The 19,844-nt window shown below is 40.9% G+C and overlaps 1 protein-coding gene across 1 annotated transcript in view; it reads left to right on the forward strand.

Moving 5' to 3' along the window:
* LOC126355531 (ATP-binding cassette sub-family B member 5-like) overlaps nt 1–6,757 on the forward strand; it is a 188,199-nt gene extending 181,442 nt beyond the window's left edge. The window contains exons 12-13 of the mRNA XM_050005875.1: nt 381–626; nt 6,635–6,757. Of these exons, the coding sequence (XP_049861832.1) occupies nt 381–626; nt 6,635–6,757 (369 nt within the window). The remainder of the gene's footprint in view (nt 1–380; nt 627–6,634) is intronic.
* Nucleotides 6,758–19,844: the final 13,087 nt, after the last annotated feature.

Below are 19,844 nucleotides of genomic sequence, written 5' to 3' on the forward strand. Positions count from 1 at the left end.
GCGCTGCTCATGCATGGTTGTTTACATCACTGGATTGGTTTTGTGACATCTCTGAAAAGTCAAAGGGACTGTGCCTGTGATACAATATACACAATCAACGTCTATCTTCAGGAGTTCTGGGAACCGGGATGAAAACTTTTTTTGATGGGTGTATATCGTCGCGAAATTTCAACATTCCAGCTGCAATAGCCGTAGAGAAAAAAATTATTGTACATTGCTTTCTGATCCTGGTTAATATAAGTGAAATGTTTAACAATGTGTGAACTAATAGTGGGTAAATTTTCTTGTGGAGGCCTACTGTATTTTAACACATTACGAATTTTGACAAGACACTGCTTGTCGGTTTCAGTGAGATGTGTGTAATGCTTGTTGTGCGGCAGAGTATGCGAGGCAACATCCGGTTCTACAAGGTGGGGTTCCGGCCGGGCCCGCCGCAGCTGCGCGAGTTCTCCCTGCAGCTGCGTGAAGGGCAGAGCGTGGCGCTGGTGGGGCCCCCGGGCTGCGGCCGCTCGCTGCCAGTGCCTCTGCTGCTCGGCTTCTACCGGCCCACCTCCGGCACGCTGGTCAGTCGCTCCTCTCGCCCTAACTCAACACCAATACTACAAGTACACTTACCAATGGGCAAGGTAAGGGGACCTAATACCGTCCCCGCTCCTAATTCCGTCCCACAAGGAAGTTGTGGTTTCCACAGCTGATAGGTTCGAGTATATGCGTATTGCGTGACCCATATTGGGCTATTTTTCAGTCATGTGTTGTAGTTTCTGGCGATTAATCGTTGTAGTCAGGGGTTTCGCATATGTTGCTGTAGCAACCAATATAATACGTCTGGGCATGTCACTCAGAATATTCAGGTGATTAATAGTAGTATAACTGCCTGGCAATGTCAGAAAGGAAAAACAAATTTAAATTAATTGTACTTAATAGTGTATTTCTCTTTTACTGTGTTAACGTTTATGTTAATTACTTTTGGCTTTAGTATGTTATAACAATTTAATTATAACTGGCCTTCATGTGGAGTATAAATTCAGGAATACATATATAACAATTTGTAGCCTTTTCAGTCTTTCCGGACTTATCCTCATCACTTCCCACGTGTCGTATACGACAAGTGGAACTGGCGACATTTATCTGCATACAGAACCCACGCGAAGCCAAAGATACACGCGCCAGTACTTCGCTCACCTTCGCAAGATCTTATTACCTACTGCAACAGGCTACAGCGCCCCCTGTCGTCAGTCACATGTGCCACATGGGATATTTACATCAAGACACTACCATCATCCAAGCATCATTTGTCAATAAACTGTCTTTTTCTTCTCGTTCCAACAATTTTTCGGCTATCGGACTTGATTTTTAGGGTTCCGTATCTCAGCCGCTAAAATTGGAATCCTTCTGGCAGGGATGGCCAATCAGTCGATCGCGATCGACAGGTCGATCGCTGCTATTAGTCCAGTCGATCGTGACTATCCGAAAAACATTTAAGTTTAAAATACCTAATAATAATACTTATATGTAAAAAACACATACGCCAAAGTGTGCAACGTAATGATCAACTGCCCCGCGCATAATCTTGTTCCGTTTATCAATCGCCGTCCCGTGAAGTTATTTATCCTATCTTCCGCACAGTAGCTGTCTTTCGTTTTCGGCCCGCGATCGAAGTAGGCGGGAAGCGTGTGGGACGTGAGCGTGGGGTGGTGTCAGTCTATCAGTTGACTACAGGGACTAGCGAAGTTACGACGTCAACGACAACCCATGTAAATCAGGATTTGACTCTGCATCGCGCCTCATATGCTATGGATACTCGGTTGAAGACAAAAGCTGAACGAAGTTACGACGTCAACGACAACCCATGTAAATCAGGATTTGACTCTGCATCGCGCCTCATATGCTATGGATACTCGGTTGAAGACAAAAGCTGAACGAAGAAGGAAATGTTCCGGAAGGTTCATCAAATAAAGTAAGATAATAATTTCAGTATTATTGCACTCTTTGGATCAAGCGAATTACGCAGCTACTACGTCAAACGGTGATTTCGAAATGTTTTGAGATTATTTTTACCATAACGTTCACATGTCTTGTTGGATTGCATTGTTTGCTACAGAAGTGGTGGGGTGCATGTGTAATAAAATCATCCCACACATCGACATTGATACTGGCAAGATATCTGTTCCAGGAATTTCAATACTTTCGAGAATGTTTAAAGTTTGAAGTCGAATAACAAATGACAAAAGAAATACATTTTTCGTGTGAAATAATTAAAAATTAACATTTTTCGGATTTTTTCTTTGCTTGTATTGCGAAACCTTGCTTCTCACCAAATTTCATGATACTAGGTCAGTGGTAAGTACCCTATAGATTTCGCTGTTGAGTTTGCGAGTATCAAAACAGGTGACATAAATGGCCGCATGTTTAAGTGTATTGACTTAGAAGCTTACATTTATTACACCTCCAAGAGACAATAGCATCCGACATAAATTACAACTTGGTTTGTCTGCTCGTTCCTGAGAAACGGGCCTTAACGGACTGACGGACAGACAGGCAGTCGTATAACAAATGACAATTTTTTTTTCGTTTCGGTTTTCTACGTTACCTGTACTGTGAAACCTTGCTTCTTGCCAAATTCACTATTCTAGGTCAAGGGGAAGTACCTTATAGGTTTCCATGGGTAAGTGACATAAATGGCCACATCTTTTGACTGTGTTAGCTTAAAAGATTGAGTTTTTTACACGATAAGAGGCCATAGACCTTAATATGTGACACCAATTTGAAGTCTTTACGTCAATCCGTTCCTGAGAAAAAGGGTTTTATAAAAACGTCCGTTATTTTATAACTGTACATGAAAATCTTGACAAACTTGTACAGTAATTGTGGCAGTGCCGTAGGCTACTGATGTAGACAACTGCAGCTACAATACTTCTCCACCGGCCGCAACGACAGACAGTTTCCGCTTCATAATACTGCGTGAACTCTCAACAGTCAAACTGTTCGTCAGATCATTATGTAGGTAAACAACCGAGCCAACGTATAAGTTGCGAAACGCGGGAAATACAATCTCGTGCCTAAAACAAGCAGAGCGTGGTGACAGACAATTCGTTGCTATGCAGCGGGAGAGACGGGATAAATCATACTGGCCGAAATCCCCCCGCTGCCCTAAATCATCCAACTTGACCAAAAGCGTAGTTTAATAAAAAATTAGAAATAATGTTCACCCGCGAACTATATGCCATCATTACGAAAATAAATTTAATGCACATTTAGTGGCAGGATATCTCTACTGTTATTATTATACGAATATTTGCGTCAAAGACTGTAAATTCCCTAAAAGGAGAATCTCTCCAAAGGCAGCTCTTTAAGCAGCAATTAGATGAGAAGGAACTAGGTTTGGCACTGCACAATGACGTGACGTGGCTGAGTCGAAGCAAGTTGTTGCAAAGATTTCGGGCTCTATTCGACGAAATAATACAGTTTCTTGAAGAGTGAAGCGTAATTTAGACTGGCAATGTCATTTAGCATTTTTAGCAGAATTTACCGGTAAACTGAGCACATTAAACCTGGAATTAAAAGGCAAGAATAAAACAGTAGCAGAAATGATGAGTTCTAGTGCAGCATTCCAGAGTCAGAGTCTGTGACAGTTGGCATCGAGAAGAAAAAATTTCAACTATTTGTAAACATCAAGGATCATGTGGAAAAACATACTACCTACAATTTCATTCTTGACAAGTACAAGGCAGAAATTAAGGCAGTATCAGACTCCAAAATTCGCTTTAGTGATTTGAAAAAAACTAAGAACTTGGTGGAATTCATCAGTTATCCGTTTGATAAGTCCATTCATCATAGTGACATCTATGAAATGGCTACAAATGGCTACAAATATTTGCAGATACATTTTGAAACGTCCCCTTTGAAAAATTTATACAAGACTGTGCTTAAACTGAAACACAATAGTTTTAGCGCAACGCAATCTGACTTCCAAAAATCCCTACGAAAGAATGGCCCTGACTAACATTAACCTATACGTTTCACAAATCACTTACCTCACAAAAATCTTCGTTACTCGAACTACTGCAATACAGCGAGCGCCACTACTGCCAGCTAAATAAAAGATTCAAACTACGGAAGTCACTAACTACTGATAGGCACAGTTAGCAAATGAAAGATTTTAATAGGGAACAAACAATGTATTTACCTTTATAGTCATAATATATATATCAGTTCATGACACCAATTCTTACACATTTCAAAACTCCGCCATCTCTCTCCCCACGTCCACCACTGCTGGCGGCTCACCTCCAACTGCGCAACGCTACGCGCTGTTAGCATCCAGCTGCCGCTGCCCAACACTACAATGGCAGACAACAATGCAAACTAGCCACTGCGCACAGCACAGCCAGTGAATTTTCATACCGAGCACTAAGCGGCGTTACCAATAAGAAAACCTAAACAGCCTACTTACAATTTCAAATGGACCATATTGTACTGAAAAACGAAATTATTACTCTGCACTGCGACCTATTTCTAAAAGCAACGTCATCCTTTGGTCTAGATTGTTGAACATTGGTTTCCAACGAGAAATATCCAAATTAGAAAGAAATGTGTTGAAAAACTGCTTCGTGTTTTGGTTAAACATATTTATGTGAATCAGCATTCTCCTACTTAGAACAAACGCCCGCCGTTGTGGCGGAGCGGTTTTAGGCGCTTCAGTCTGGAACCACGCGACCGCTACGGTCGCAGGTTCGAATCCTGCCTCGGGCATGGATGTGTGTGATGTCCTTAGGTTAGTTAGGTTTAAGAAGTTGTAAGTTCTAGGAAACTGATGACCTCAGATGTTAAGTCCCACATTGCTCAGAGGATTTGAACCATTTTTGAACAAAGAAAAAGTAAACCCCTTTCCCGCTTGATAGACGCTGATACATTGGATTCGTTAAGGTTGGCAGTTTCCAACTACAAACCTGACTTTGCTAATCTAGCGGAAGATACTTACCCTCAGTGCTCACACTAATATGAATAAGTATTCAGTAAGAATAATTTCAATTTTATGTTTTTCCTCCCAACAACATAACAATACTACGTCACTGTATACCGAACTATTTTGTTTCATTTAAAATTTCAAGAAGTATGTATATGGTAGACTGCACAGGGTTTCGTCAGTAAACACCAGATCATGGGTATAATCAAGGCGGCCATCCCTCTCTCATAGGATCACTTCGTTGTCCGTTGTCTGTCTGTCCGTCCGACTATTAAAAACCCTTTTTCTCAGGAACGGATCGACGTAAAGATTTCAAATTGGTGTCACATGTACGGTCTCTTATCGTGTAAAAAACTCAATCTTCTAAGCTCACACAGTCAAAAGATGTGGCCATTTATGTCACTTACCCATGGAAACCTATAAGGTACTTCCCCTTGACATAGAATAGTGAATTTGGCAAGAAGCAAGGTTTCACAGTACAAGTAACGTAGAAAACCGAAACGAAAAAAAATTGTCATTTGTTATCCGACTGCCTGTCTGTCCGTCCGTCCGTTAAGGCCCGTTTCTCAGGAACGAGCAGACAAACCAAGTTGTAATTTATGTCGGATGCTATCGTCTCTTTTGATACTCGCAAACTCAACAGCGAAATCTATAGGGTACTTACCATGAAATTTGGTAAGAAGCGAGGTTTCACAGTACAAGTAAATAAAAAATCCAAAAAATGTTAATTTGTTATTATTTCACACGAAAAATGTATTTCTTTTGTCATTTGTTATCCGACTTCAAACTTGAAACATTCTCGAAAGTCTTGGAATTCCTAGAGCATATATCTTGTCAGTATCAATGTCGATAACGGACAATAATCGTCAAGATTCTCGGTTCCCAGGACGGATGAACTGTCTGTATACATAATTAAGTTTGTGCAGAACCCTTAGAGTGCGAATCCTATCTACACATGGCCAATTTTGTATTATGTTGCGCCCAGTCCAATAACACGCCATCTGCACTGTCAGACCAGATCCACTGACGATATAAATGCGTAGCTACATAGACACTGTGTGCAAAAAACTCTTCGCACCTGGGAACATGCTGTGCTGCCATCACCAGTAGTTTACCTATTTACGCATTAACCTGAACTCTGAACACAATGCTTTAAGCAATGATGCTGAAAGGCGACTCGCAACTCAATGGAAGAACTGGAGCCGAACAGGTACATGGAAAACATTGACAGGTCCTTACCAATTTCAGTAATGCGTTAATAACGAAGCAAATAATATGTTCTAACAACAAATCGTAACAGTGACAAAATAAATAACGCAAAAGGTAATTGGCGATTTAATTCTACAGTTTAAAATTGTGCCGGTTACCCTTCTGTGTAGCTCGAAGATGCACTTACTTATGATACCTTCATATCACTTTCAGCGGGATGACGCCAGGCAGCTCCTTAAGCTCCTTACCTTCTCTGATATCGCTCCCCACTAAATTCTCCGGAAGAAAGTTTACAGTTGTGGCGGAGCCAGTAATTTATAATGACTTTGGAGATAACAGCTCAATGGTTCGAGTATTTTTTGTCACTAATATATTCCTTGCAAAAATAATAGCTTACTCAAATGATATTCTAAAGCATTGCAGTAGCGTTAAAATCAGTGAACAAGAACGTCCTTCCAGGAAGTTTTTGGTGGCACATGGTTCACTTTACAAGAAGGTGGTGATCCTTTCCTTTATGAGCAGCAGCAGACGACAGCCATATCTTCTACTGAAAGTAGGGCCCATCTAATCCCTGCAACGTAGGTGACGCTACGGCAGAATTAGCTCTTAATACCGGGCCACTGGATGCACCATCAGCGATGATAACACCAATCTCATTTGCCGGAGTGTGCCAACAAACTCCTGGCTGCCGCCGCCATTCCGCATCTCACCCGTACTCAGAGAACCCACTCCCGTGTCTCTTCCAACACTCTGCTATGCCCACTAAGAAATGTTCTCATCTGTCATCCTCCACCTTGCTTCTTCACGTTCGTATTTTAAACCCTTGCTTGGTTCAAAATAGTACGAAAATTTGGTAGTTATTATCTTAACCTAAAATAAATCATTACCTCGTCTTCAGTGATAAATATGATACTATAAGAGCTTGCGTAATATAACAGAGGTATCTGTTTGAATTTGGCTTTCAGGTTTTCTGCCAATCACAGGTTTCTTGTTTCATCTTAACAGGAGACTTTACTGACTAGCGCTCTCCGATTTTCTTCATGCTTGTAGAATTTGAGGTTCAATCCCCAGTATCCATTTCTTAAAGCAGTACTATGTAATTCTCAAAAAAGAAAAAAAATCACCTTTGAAGATTAGAATATTTCCAAGCGCTACTACGAGTGTGATTCAAAAAGTAACAGGAAACAATTTTTTGGGAAGCACATATTTCTCTTACACAAACAAACAAGACGCCATTTTTCAACATAACTATCATCCATTCTGATACACTTCTCATATCATTGCACTAACTTTTCTATTCCATCCGAATAAAAGGTTTTCGGTTGTAACCGCTACCAAGAGCGCACCACTTCTTTCATCTCATTATCACTTTCAAATCGGTGTCCTCTAAGAGCAATACCGACTCAAACAATCTAACGTTGCAAAGTGACGAATAAGAACTAAAAACTTCAGTAGCACACAGTCCTAAAAACAAATCGCCGGGCACTGATGCAATACGCTCAGAGTTTTATCAGATTAACTAAGAAAAAATGAAGACTAAATTATTATACATATACAATGAACTGATCCCTTATGTAGAAATCCCAAAGGACTCTGTGAAATTAAATGTTGTTCTGGCACACTATGAACCACGCAGGCTCTGACTCATGATGTTGCTAACAACGACTATAAGATTATGGCCCATATACTAACTCGAAGGATCAAGACTGTTATTAATCGACCACAGTATTATTGTAATTGGAGTCGTGAGTCAGTCGATGTTGCGGAGGGAAGGAAGGACGATACAACTGCAGTTATGCAATGAAAATTGCACTAACCATAGTGATTGCAGCTACGAAGTGTATGGTCCATAATACAAGCGGTTGACCCCAAATTCTTCATCTGCTGTATCTGTTTCTCTGTTATTTTTCTAATTTCAGCCGCCGTGTGAGTTTACTTACAGCTGCCGTCGTCATGTGCCGCATATTCTTTTTCATTCTCCAGTCGACCAATATTGATATTCTCTGTTCCTTTTTCTCTGCGACAATAGCCCTTTTCAATTCCTTTTACATGTTCGCAAGCTTTTAACCAATCATGTTAGGTAACCTTAATACAGACTTTTTGATTATTTGTTTTCAGGGTATTTCAATTAAGAACCGTTATTTCTACAATTTTTCGTTTCATTGAGGTCCCGATTAGCTCTATAGTGTTCAATGCACAGTTGCATGGTACGAGCTTCAGAACAGTATATCACTCTGTTCTGGAAGAGCCATTCGGTTCTGTCCCTTCTGCAAATTGCAGTAGTGGCGGCTTTGTGTGTCTGTATAACACGGCACGTTATCAGAACAACAATGCTACCAGCTGGGACGATAGGAATCAATTTCTGCTCTAACCATTTCTCTTTCTAACCAATTCATGTCTCATGATAAATCTGTGATTCAGATTTCGAATAATTAATTAACTTTGCTCCCTCTATGAAACCCATTGCTCCTACAGCTCTTAGGCCTACACTGCTACCAGAACTTTTTCAACGCACAACGCGTGTGGACCGCTGGTTCATTTAGCCCGTTTAATTTATTTCTGGTGCTCTCAAGTATTTTGCATGCTTTGCAACGATGTCAGAACGTTCTATGAGGATGGTTCTCTTATTTTTACATATTTTGAAACAAAATCCCATCTTTTTCAAAAGTTTCCGAAATGATTCCCTTCTCCCCTGAAAATGTATCTCATTTTTCGAAAATATAAGCAACTCTCTCAGTGTTGCGATTTCCTTCTACTGCGAACAATACTCCAAAAAATTATTTTGAATAATTGCTTTATCGAAGCTACCTAGAGAAAATAATTTCCTAGGCTGTCTTTATTTTCTAGGTACTTTCTCCCAGGTTTCTTCCATTTTCTTGAAGTCTTTCAAAATGTATTTACTGTTCTTTTCAAATTCCCTAACATTTTGCTCCCTGCAGGATGGTTAAATGCAGAAGCATCATAGTAGTGGAAAAGGGGGTTATAAGCTCAGATGGCATTATTGCCAAATTTATCCAAAATGGCTGATCTCCCTGGGAGACAAGTGTGGGAGTATCGCATTAGTGACATCATCGCCCTATTCCCCCCACTTCCCCTCCCCTCAACCACTTGTGAATTTGCAGGAAAAAGACCCAGCCTGTGGTGAGCTCCTGGAGAGGAAGTAGGTAAGGTACTGTCTTTATTTATTTACCGTATTTACCTTTAAGGATGTTATCCTGCTGGAAGAATTTCCTAAATTTTATTGGGGAAACCGAACTGATGATCAATTCAAATAAAGACAACTACTTAAAATTAGTGGGATGATGGAAAAACAGTCTCATAAAAAATGAACCTCATTACACCAAATTGGTTGTAAATTTGAGCATTATGTTGTTTATTTACTTAAACATTAATTACACTAATTAATTAAATTATTGGGAAATGTGTTCAGTTGATGAGTTGTTGGTGTTAGACAGAAAGGAATTTAATAAGTGTACTGCTGTAAGTATACAGGTGAGGACAGCATCTATAGCCTCCTACCTGAGGAATATAAGGAGGTGATAATGGATGAGTGGAGGGGGAATACTTTTCAGCAAATAATGGTGAGGTAACAGCGTGGACTAAGGAAGTATTTCACAGCCAATAGTTATTAGAGCCTGTGCTTGAGCTGTTTGTCTGTTTTGAAATGACCATTCAGTCCACAGTGCAGGAGACAACTTCCTCTACCTCAGACTGAATGAACCAGAGATGGTCGCTTTGGTGTATGACGTTCAACCGAGGACGCTTGAAAAGGGTTTTGTTCCCCTTTCCATTCGTGTGTCCGTATATGTTCACCTTGCCTTGCTTTGTGCCCTAGTCCCTAATACCAATTGAAATGGGGGGGGGGGGGGGGGGGACTGTTGTACAGACGCTGCTGTAGGAATTTCCTCCTAATGATCTACAAGTGTATATTTGCTGAGGAACTTGTGCCTCCTACCAATCTACAAGTGTATAGCTGCCGAGGACCTAGTACACAAGCATAGAATGGATAGGCAGCAAACTATCACTGAAGTGTAGGAAGGCAATCTCATGCTAGCACAACTGAAGACTCACCACTCATAAACAACGGATCATAAGGCAACGCAAAAAAGGTAACTGAGAGAAATAATTGTAATAACATTACTCCAAAAACCGACCCAAAGAGATCTCATCAGGAGAGAGTAGTGGCAGCTCCACATGTGTTCACCTCGATGTATGATACAGACTAAGCAGCTTAGAATCAGTTTACCTCCCCTCCTCCCTCACTCCCCTCCCCATTTAGGTAGGTACACCGGTTTCGCAGCCAGCCCTATCGTCCCATTGGTGGTACACAAAGAGATCTATCAGCTGGCGGAGATATACTGTTCCTGGTCTGCAGAAATCAATCACAGATGGATAAAAGACTCAAGAACAGAACGCTTCCTGCAAGCCGTTAAACTTATTTCTCAGAAATATTGGTCCCCCTGGAACAGTTTCTTGGAAAGGCTGCCCCCACCCCCGGAACAATAGTGTAACCTAATTTTTTGTCATGGATGATGGACTGAACTGTCAACAGTGGTGTGCTTTCAAACGTTCTAGATATTCTGGAGCTTTCTGAAAGTGGTCCTCAGCTAAGTAAAGTCAGTCTCATGTAGAAAGAACACTGAAATAATACTTTCCACATAAATGAGATACACATGGATCTTTATACCAGTTGTCTCACTCTGCGCCGATCTGCTCGCTCTCTGCCAAACAGATGGAGAGCAATGCCGTGCAATCACTAGCCTCAGTTGCTGCATGTAGTTATAGCATGTTGTAGCTGACATTCATCAATTTCTTCAGGCAAAATGTCTGAAGGCTGCCTGGAAGAGGTTTCAGGAGCTCCACTGTACTGTGTGTGTGCGCGCGCGCACTTGTGTGTGTGTGTGTGTGTGTGTGTGTGTGTATGTGTGTGTGTGTGTGTGGATGAGTAGGTCGGTTATGTTTGTTCTCGTATGCTGTGGAGGGATGAGATTCCTGTTGTACAGACGACAAGGAACGGTCAGTGGAGGAATTTTCCATAGAACTCAACACATTATGTTTGTAGTGTCGCCGTTCGTAGCACTTTAGCTGCTCTAATGTCAACTCATTTATTTAAAAAAAAAGTGACGGAATAAACATGATCACTCATTTACTGCATGAAGTACTATCATTGTGTATTCTCCAGGTGTGGTTCTCAGGCTTGCTATAACGAATATGGTACCGAAAGACTTCACCTCACAGCTGCGCAGTTAGAGGCGCCATGTCATGGATTGCGCAGTCCCTCCCTCCGGAGGTTCGAGTCCTCCCTCGGGCATGGGTGCGTGTGTGCGTTGTTCTTAGCATAAGTTAGTTTAAGTAGTGTGTAAGTATAGGGACCGATGACATCAGCAGTTTTTTTTCCTTAGGAATGCACATACAATTGAAGAGTTGAACTTCACATCACATCGTGTATAGGGCGTAGTCTTACGCTTTTAAAATGAATACTATGACAGTGCACACAGTGGATGTAGTGCTAAATCAAAGAAATCTCCAGCTAAATAAAAGTAAACTCACTCTCCAGATGTAATTCTTATGCTTGCTACAACGAAATACTGCATCGACAGACCGCACCTCACATCGTGTAAAGGGTGTATAGCTTCTATACTTTCGGAAATATAAATTTTTACTTGAAGAACATAATGGCATTATGAAACAGAATTAGGGATTGTAATGTATTCATCTATAGTATCAACTGAAACTACAGCGAAGAAGGTAGGTTCACAAATCTAATGTTATGGAATTTTCTTTAGTTTCATTACCACAGATTTCTGCCGTAATTAAAAGTAATTTGGGAAATTATTGTTTCATCCTATTTTGGTTAGTGTTTTGGAGAGATTCAGAGAGTGAATGGAGGACATACGTCAGGATGTGATATTTCACTAAAACCATGCAAATGTAAGCGAAAGAAGGTTGTTGTGCAATAGGGGAATTTGTGACGTACGTCCAAGTGAGCTTGATTTTGTAAAAGGTATAAAATTTATTGGTAATTTTTTGTGGAAAGGAATCGTATTTTGTTTTCATTAAATTTTATTTGGTTTCAGAATTACGAAATTTCTAGTCTAAATTACTTGTGGTAATGTGATTGGCTGACATTAGAAATACTGCGAGTATAGAAGTGCTCGAGATGATCTTTTTGCCTGTTTAACATACTAGCCAATATGAATTCAGCATTTTCCATGCATTTGAGAAGGGCTCTAAGTCTCAGATCTATGAGTCGATAGCGTCGCTTGGGAGCTGTCTTATGCTAAACACCTATTCAAAACTGCGCCGATCAGATTTGTACTAAAATGAAGAAATTCGCGCGTTTGAAATGTTTCTGTGGCGTTGTCGAAAATTGAGGAGATATTCACCTGTGAACATTTCATGTCGTGCACAAACTCTGCGTGGTGTGTTTCGCGCAGATTACGAGACATTATGGGGAACACTTCTTTACAAGAAGCCTACCGAACGACTGAATGTGTTTAACTCGCAAGTAGTAGTGGGTCAGTGACTGCTTAGGACGTTTAAAATATCGGATCGGACTAAATGTCTTCTGGCTGCTTTCGGGTGTGAATTTGTAACAGGAACAGCCAGTAATATTGCATAATTGACGTCGGGATTGATATGTCTGCGTAAGCAGAAGAAACTAACGATCAAAGTCCGAAAACAATTCATTGGACTGTTCAATTAACCAAAACAAATTCTCCACGTGGTTTGACGTGTGAAAATAGTTTCGGGATCTGCAGTGACCTCTTCCTTATGTTTATGTGGGCCGCTAGTGGCCTCTGGTGTCTTTGCTGTGATGTTGTTGTTGTGGTTGTTGCTGTGACCGTTCATCAATATTGCCTGTCGGTTGTGTAGTGCTTCGGTGTGCCTGCAAGGCGGGCAACCCGCGGCTGCAGGCTGTCAGTTTGGTTGCTGATACGCTAGGCGCCTTGATGTTTGGTGGAGAAGGCCACAGCAGGAATATTAAATACGGACTTGATAGCTCTGCGTTTTAAAGACAATACACCAACTTAAAGGAAATATTAGATATTTTTCAAACGACTCATGCAAGAATCGCAAACGCCTTATATTTAACAAACTTTCATCTGCTGCTCATAGACTGGAGTTACCTGACCTTTGCGTAGTAGGTATTTAGTCAAATTTTCGTCAACGCTGCTTTCGTCAGCTAAACCAGTATCTGTCATTGCAGAGTGATGTATCGACGTAGGATACTGAATTATTTCTAGACTTTGAATTTCCATTATATCCTTGGCATGCAGCACTCACCGAGTGTCACATAGCTACAGACCGAGAGTTACTATACTTTCAACTATCTAGTTCGATCACTTCATGCTTGTCCATCATGTAGTTCATCGCAAAGAGTGAACTTCTCGGGATGATTTTACTAGGTTGACAAATATTACCTGTATAAAATGAAGCCACGTCTGGTTATGTTAGCAATATGATTATACACATCTCGAAAAAATGTAGAAATAAAATCGTAAAATTACAAAAATTGACGGAAAAGGCATACAATTTGAGGGAAAAATACAACAAAATTCGGGAAAATTGAGGGAGAATGAGGGAGTACTTACATGTGTGCTTTCTGCAGGAAAGTTCTTGTACGTGGGAACGAGTGTGCGACAGCAAGAGGAATACGAGAAAAAGTCGGCATGGAAGCACTGGGAACAAGGGAAATAGTAACTGATCATGGACGGCGATAAGACAGCTAGATTAGAATGTTCAACATGGATGACCACTCAATGTAGAGTAATACATTTTCTATGTTGGACTACAAGCCTATGCGTGTCCCCCACGTTATCGGCAACCACCATACAGATTTTTATAAAGTGTTCGGACATCTGACTAAGATGAACTTTACGTCCTTCTTAGCTAAAGAGTAGTATATTACCAGTTTGGGGACTGCAACATACAACTACAGAATGGATCGTGTGTTTGACCATGTGCCAGACTGTTTAAGTGTTTAATACTCTAACAGACACTATTTACAGTGTACGAACATGTGACTACGATAAACTTTACTTCCTCCTTAGCCAAAAAGCATTGTATGGCCACACTGGGGACTGCAAGATATAACTACAGAATGTGGATCGCTTGCTTAATACCGTGCAAGACTAAGTCTTTTAAGCTCTAACAAACAGAATGGGATTTTCACTCTGCTGCGGAGTGTGCGCTGATATGAAACTTCAACAGTGTTTACATTGTTCTTCTATGTTCTCTCTGCCAATCACAACCACATGTTGTCAGCTAACGAATACCATACAGAACACTTGCTTCATGGTTTTAACAACATTCCGGAATATGTCTACTTAGCTGATAGGAATACATGCAAGTTTCTTGCTGCCTTGCATGTATTCTAGAAAAGAGAACTATTTGCCTGTGAACTGACATGGATCTGCGTTAAAGGATGATAGAAAGTAGATGGAGTAACCAGTTGAGGGCTTGTAACGACGTAAACTGATGATGCATTCTAGAGAGAGGGAGATGTTGTGGCAGGTCATTTATCGCATATTTAATCTTTCTTATTTCTGTGTTCATTCGGGTTCTATCATATCAGTTGTGTGGTATAACCTGCTTTCGAATCGTATAGAGTCGTGTGTTATGGGTGTGACTTAGAGCGCTATCTACCTGCAATCGTTAAAAGCAAACCTCTCCATACCACAATCGGCAGAGGACTTCCAACGCATATGAGGTGAATCATGTCCCCAAAACGATGGGAAACATATCTCGGTACCTTCCTCTGAGCAAACGAAGAGCGAAATACACCACTTTCTTGCCACATATAAATCGAATCTTCAGTTTCATAACTGCAGTGATTCAAATTCAGTGACAGGATTTTGCGACGTACTGCAATCCCTGATTATACATATGCTTGACAATTGTTGTGTGTGGAAGAGACTGTGTTTTGTTCGCAGAGTTAGTGAAGCATTTGACTATTTCCTCATAAGATGTCATTGTTTCGTGCATTTTCTGTTGCTGACGATCGTTTTACAGGACTGATGAGAGGATAGCATAATTTCCGAACCGTAATCGGGCGTGAACAGTGGGCGCTATAATCCATTGAAAAGCTATAATGTGCATGTATCACGAAAAATGTATGTTTTTTCTCTTTCGTGAAGAAGTTAGTAGTTTTATCATCTTAAAATTTGTCGCCATAATGAGTGGGATAGAACACTTCCATTGTGAGTATATGTCAGTGTTGGAAATATATTTCCTGCATTGGAGTATTAACAGCGTTTTATTCAACGACTGACATGTCAAAAGTCTCACTGGTTTAACAATATAGATGTTTAAGGTCAGAGCCGTGTAGCCTTAGGAGTGTATGTTTGTGTTCTACGATCATTTCTCTTTTTCCGGTACCTTCTTGGTATCGAATTCAAACACTAGAACATTACTCCAGATATGATACCTTAAGGAATTTACGTAAAATGTTTCAAATTCTTACCATCTGGAACTCCATCATGCATAAACCATAGGTCTCTTCTTCATCCTGATCGTCTGCTATATCACCACAACACTCTCAAATGCTTCAGGCTCATATCCATGGACTTCACAGAATGGCAGTTACGGTATTGGAATGAGAATACCAGTCTATATCATTAGCGACGGTTGAATGTGCAAGTCTGAAATACGTGTTATGCTCTTTCCGAAAACTGAATGTCGAAGTGTTTTGATTACGTGAAACTCTGCTCGTTCTTCCACAGTGATGGGGTGGCAGATCTCTCGGTGTTCCGTTCCAAAGAGCATTATTTCCTTATATTGCATCCATGTACATGATCACTGTTCCAGGGCTGACCATCCCCGGAAGGCAATCTTCACAACAGGCATGAGGTAGCAGAAATAAAAAGAAGCACTGTTATCTTATTGATGAAAAAAATGTCGCAGGAATCGCAGTATATGGAAATAGGACGAGTATGCAGCATTGAGGAACGTCCGCAAACAGCTGTCTGAAGGTAATTATCTCTACATTTAATCCCATGTTCCAAGGTGACAAGTAGCAGACGGCCCGTGTTCCGCCAAGCCTCTCTTCATCTCAAACAAGTGGTGTGAGTCAAACAATATGCGTCGTTATGGGACGGTGAACTGTAATAAGCACTGCAGTTGATGGCGTGAACAATTTTAGCAATTTTACCAGTTGTTCTGTAATTTCAACGCCAGCCAATGACATAGCGGAATGCTTCCCAGATTCTGTATCAGTACGAAACCACACTTCCAATACTTTGTGAGTACCAAACACTAGACTGTGGATGCAATTAGATGACTGTGCAGTACTCCCATTTGGTCACATACACCAAAGTATACCAAACAGTGTCCTATACCAATGCAATTAGGTTTCGATATATTCCTAACACATCGATCATAGTACGGAATTTACGATTACGACCAGCCATTTTACCGTTTGTGACTGGGAATCACAGAGTATTCTCGCATTCATAGGATAATGTCTGTGACCGAAAGATCTCCCCACATTGTCCCTGACCAACCCTCCCTGCAACACTGTCGCACTGTTGCAACTGACCAGAAGTAGGTGGGTACTATAACTGGTACATTCCACATCTCATGAAGGAACTGAGCGAATTGTGTCCATAACGGCTGTTCAGGGGAGACTGTTCTGCATACTTATGGCACCCTTCCAAGTACTCAATTTTGTGTCGTCTCATTGTCACTGAAGGCTAGTACCATGGGAAGCAAGGAGAGGATGTTGTTGGTGGCCGGTATCCTCTTTCTGGAACACCACTGCACACAAGTATTAACGGGGTTTTTTACTAACGTAAACAAAGAGCTACTTAACTTAAGCTTCCATGTGCTCTGGTACACGCTCTCCTGTAATAGTCCACGGTGGCCTCGCTGCTGGTGAAGTACAAGTCCGCTATGTACACTACTCTGGTCGATATGTACTGGCAGACTCTGAGCTAGTGGCAGAGCGTACTGCGCCTTCGACTGCCACTGGGCTGCGACTGATGACTTGACTCGTTGACTCACTGGATGGCTGACTGGGCCCTCCGGTCTGCAGCGGCGATCTAATTACTGGTAGTCGACACAGCGTTGGCGGCACGTTTCTTGTGAGTTTGTCTTTGGCCTCTCCTGATAGGCTCACTAGCTCTAGTGCCTACTATCGATCTTCACACAGCCTCTTTGCCGATCGGAGTGCTGGCAACAGCTTACGCCAGCACACTCAAGATCTCTCAGATGCGTGCATGTCAAGGATGGTAGTAGCCCTTATTGGTATTGTGGCGATACCTGTAAGACACCGCTAGCCCACGCCTCTCGCGGTGTGCGTTTAACCCCATTTAAATGACGCGCCAAGCGCGCGCCCAGCGGCTGTACGATTAATTAAATAATCGGCGTGTTAATCACAGTTGAAATCTCTGGTCCAGAGGGACGTGAAGAGGCTATGGTCCAGAGAGAGAGTAGAGTCAGTCGAGTCTTGTTCAGTCTTAAGAGTCAGTCGAGCTAGAAAGTGTCTTGTGAAACGATCATTCTGTGGATAATATTAGTGTGATGATTTCTTTTATATGTGTTGTGTTGTCTTCTTCGATGAGTAAAAAAAAAATATAGGTAAAATAAATTTTTGTGATGTCCATCAATAAGTTCATTCCAGTAAAAATAGAACCACTTCCCTTCACCTTTATTCACCCTTTTTTCTTTCTTTTCTTTCAACAAAATAAAAAACAAAAAATTACCACCCTCCTTTTTTTTTAATTCCGGACATCACACTGGCGACCGTTTACAGGACGCCAATCTTCGGATTTTACTGGAATGAACTTAACAAGGGCAAATTAAAGTAAAATCATACGTGTAGTATTATTTATTGTCTTGTACATTGGCTAAAAAACTGTAATTTTCTCTTTCATGCCCAATATGAAAACGAGAGCTAACGTTGTTTCAAGATTAACAAGATTTCTGCAAGCTTCAACGCAGCGCGGTGAGTAGTGCAAAAGCATTCGTTCTGCTATGCCATTGTCCAGCGTGCGCCTCCCGCCTATGCTAACTTTTATTCCCATTTCCCATGCCTTTGCCTAAACAAGAATCATACCCTTTGTCAATGGAATTTCTATTATTGTAACATTGAAATTCAACAGTTAGATATGCAGAAGTCATTGTTATGAGTCAATCCTGTTTGTTACGTCATGTCACCACTTTCAGATTAGTTACGCGAATACGGTTACAACCACAATAATAATTCAGACATTTTTGGAAATTCTATCAAGTAATAGTTATTACCGTCTAACTATTTAAATTTTATTTATCTTTTGTACTTTGCAAGCCATCGCCATTCTGGGTGTACTATTTGTATATTTCACGTTTGTTAATTATTGGCAAAAATGGAACAACAGCAACAGCAAACTGATAACGGTGATGCTACTGTATCATCAGCATCCCCTTTCCTAGGCTTTTCCAGCCCAGAATCTATGGAATTTACTGCAGGTGTATCATATCAAATAATACTAAGTAACGAAAGTAATTCATCAGGTGACACACCCAATAATCCTGACCCTATCGAAAACGATAGTAGACGTGTCCAACTAGGGATTTCCCACTCCGATCCTAATTTGCACAACTCTAGTGAAAGGAACAATGATCCAAACATTGATCCGAATCAGTACGGAATTTTAATACAACTTCTTACGCGAAGTATGGATAGCATCCTTAATGAAAGGTTTGATAAACTAGAAACTAGATTTGATAAACAGGAGCAGAGTACAAAAGAATTAAACAGCAAAATCGATCAATTGTCTTCTGAGGTAACATCTACTCTGGAAAAACAGGCTAACCAAATCTCAGAATTTAATTCAAAAACGACACAATTGACCGAAAGTTTCAACGAATTGTCATGTCGTGTAAACACTCACGAAAATTCCTTTGTTAAATATCAAACAGTGACAAATTCCGAAATGCAGTCATGTAAAACCAAGTTGGATCAGGTCACGAACGCTCAGGCTCAGGTCAATGATCTAGTTCAGAATTTCGTGCAAAATCAAACCACCTCACAAAATAAAATTTCGATGGATATCGAAGGTATTACTCGACAAGTTAGCGTAGTATGCTTACAACAATTAGAAATGAAAGAAAAAATTTCCCATTTGGAGGAAAAAACAGAATCGCTTTCTTTAGAGTGTAACGCAAACATTGCAGAAAAATTAGTGGACGAATGTGGTATTTGCAACAAGCTCATTGAGCAAAGGGTAGAAACCGCTACAAAAGAGATTTTACACCAGGCCATGTCGCAGGTGCAAACCGAGACCAACACTTTAAAAAACCAAATTTCTCAGTTATTAACTCCCGATTCTAACGTAGTTACTGTTCCGCCTACAACCCCACTCACAACGAGTTCACCGCCTAATTTCACTGTGCAGTTTGTTCCACAGTCTAACAGCGAATCACTTGCGAGCGAAAAACATCAAACAGAGACGCTCTCAGTGATCGCACAAAACAGTAATTCTCAACCACCCTTGTGCCATGAAGTTTCACCAGGGAACAATAGTTCAGGCCCTATAGTGCCTGCCGGTATTGTTGACGGTAACATGATTAAACATGCCTATTTTCCAACGTTCAGTTCCGATGATACCCAAGCGGTGCACCCGATTGTTTTTATTAGGTCTTTTGACGGAATGTTTCCGCACAACTGGTCAGATGCGGAAAAGAT

This window comes from Schistocerca gregaria, chromosome 3 (assembly GCF_023897955.1).
Source record: "Schistocerca gregaria isolate iqSchGreg1 chromosome 3, iqSchGreg1.2, whole genome shotgun sequence".
Taxonomy (NCBI): domain Eukaryota; kingdom Metazoa; phylum Arthropoda; class Insecta; order Orthoptera; family Acrididae; genus Schistocerca; species Schistocerca gregaria.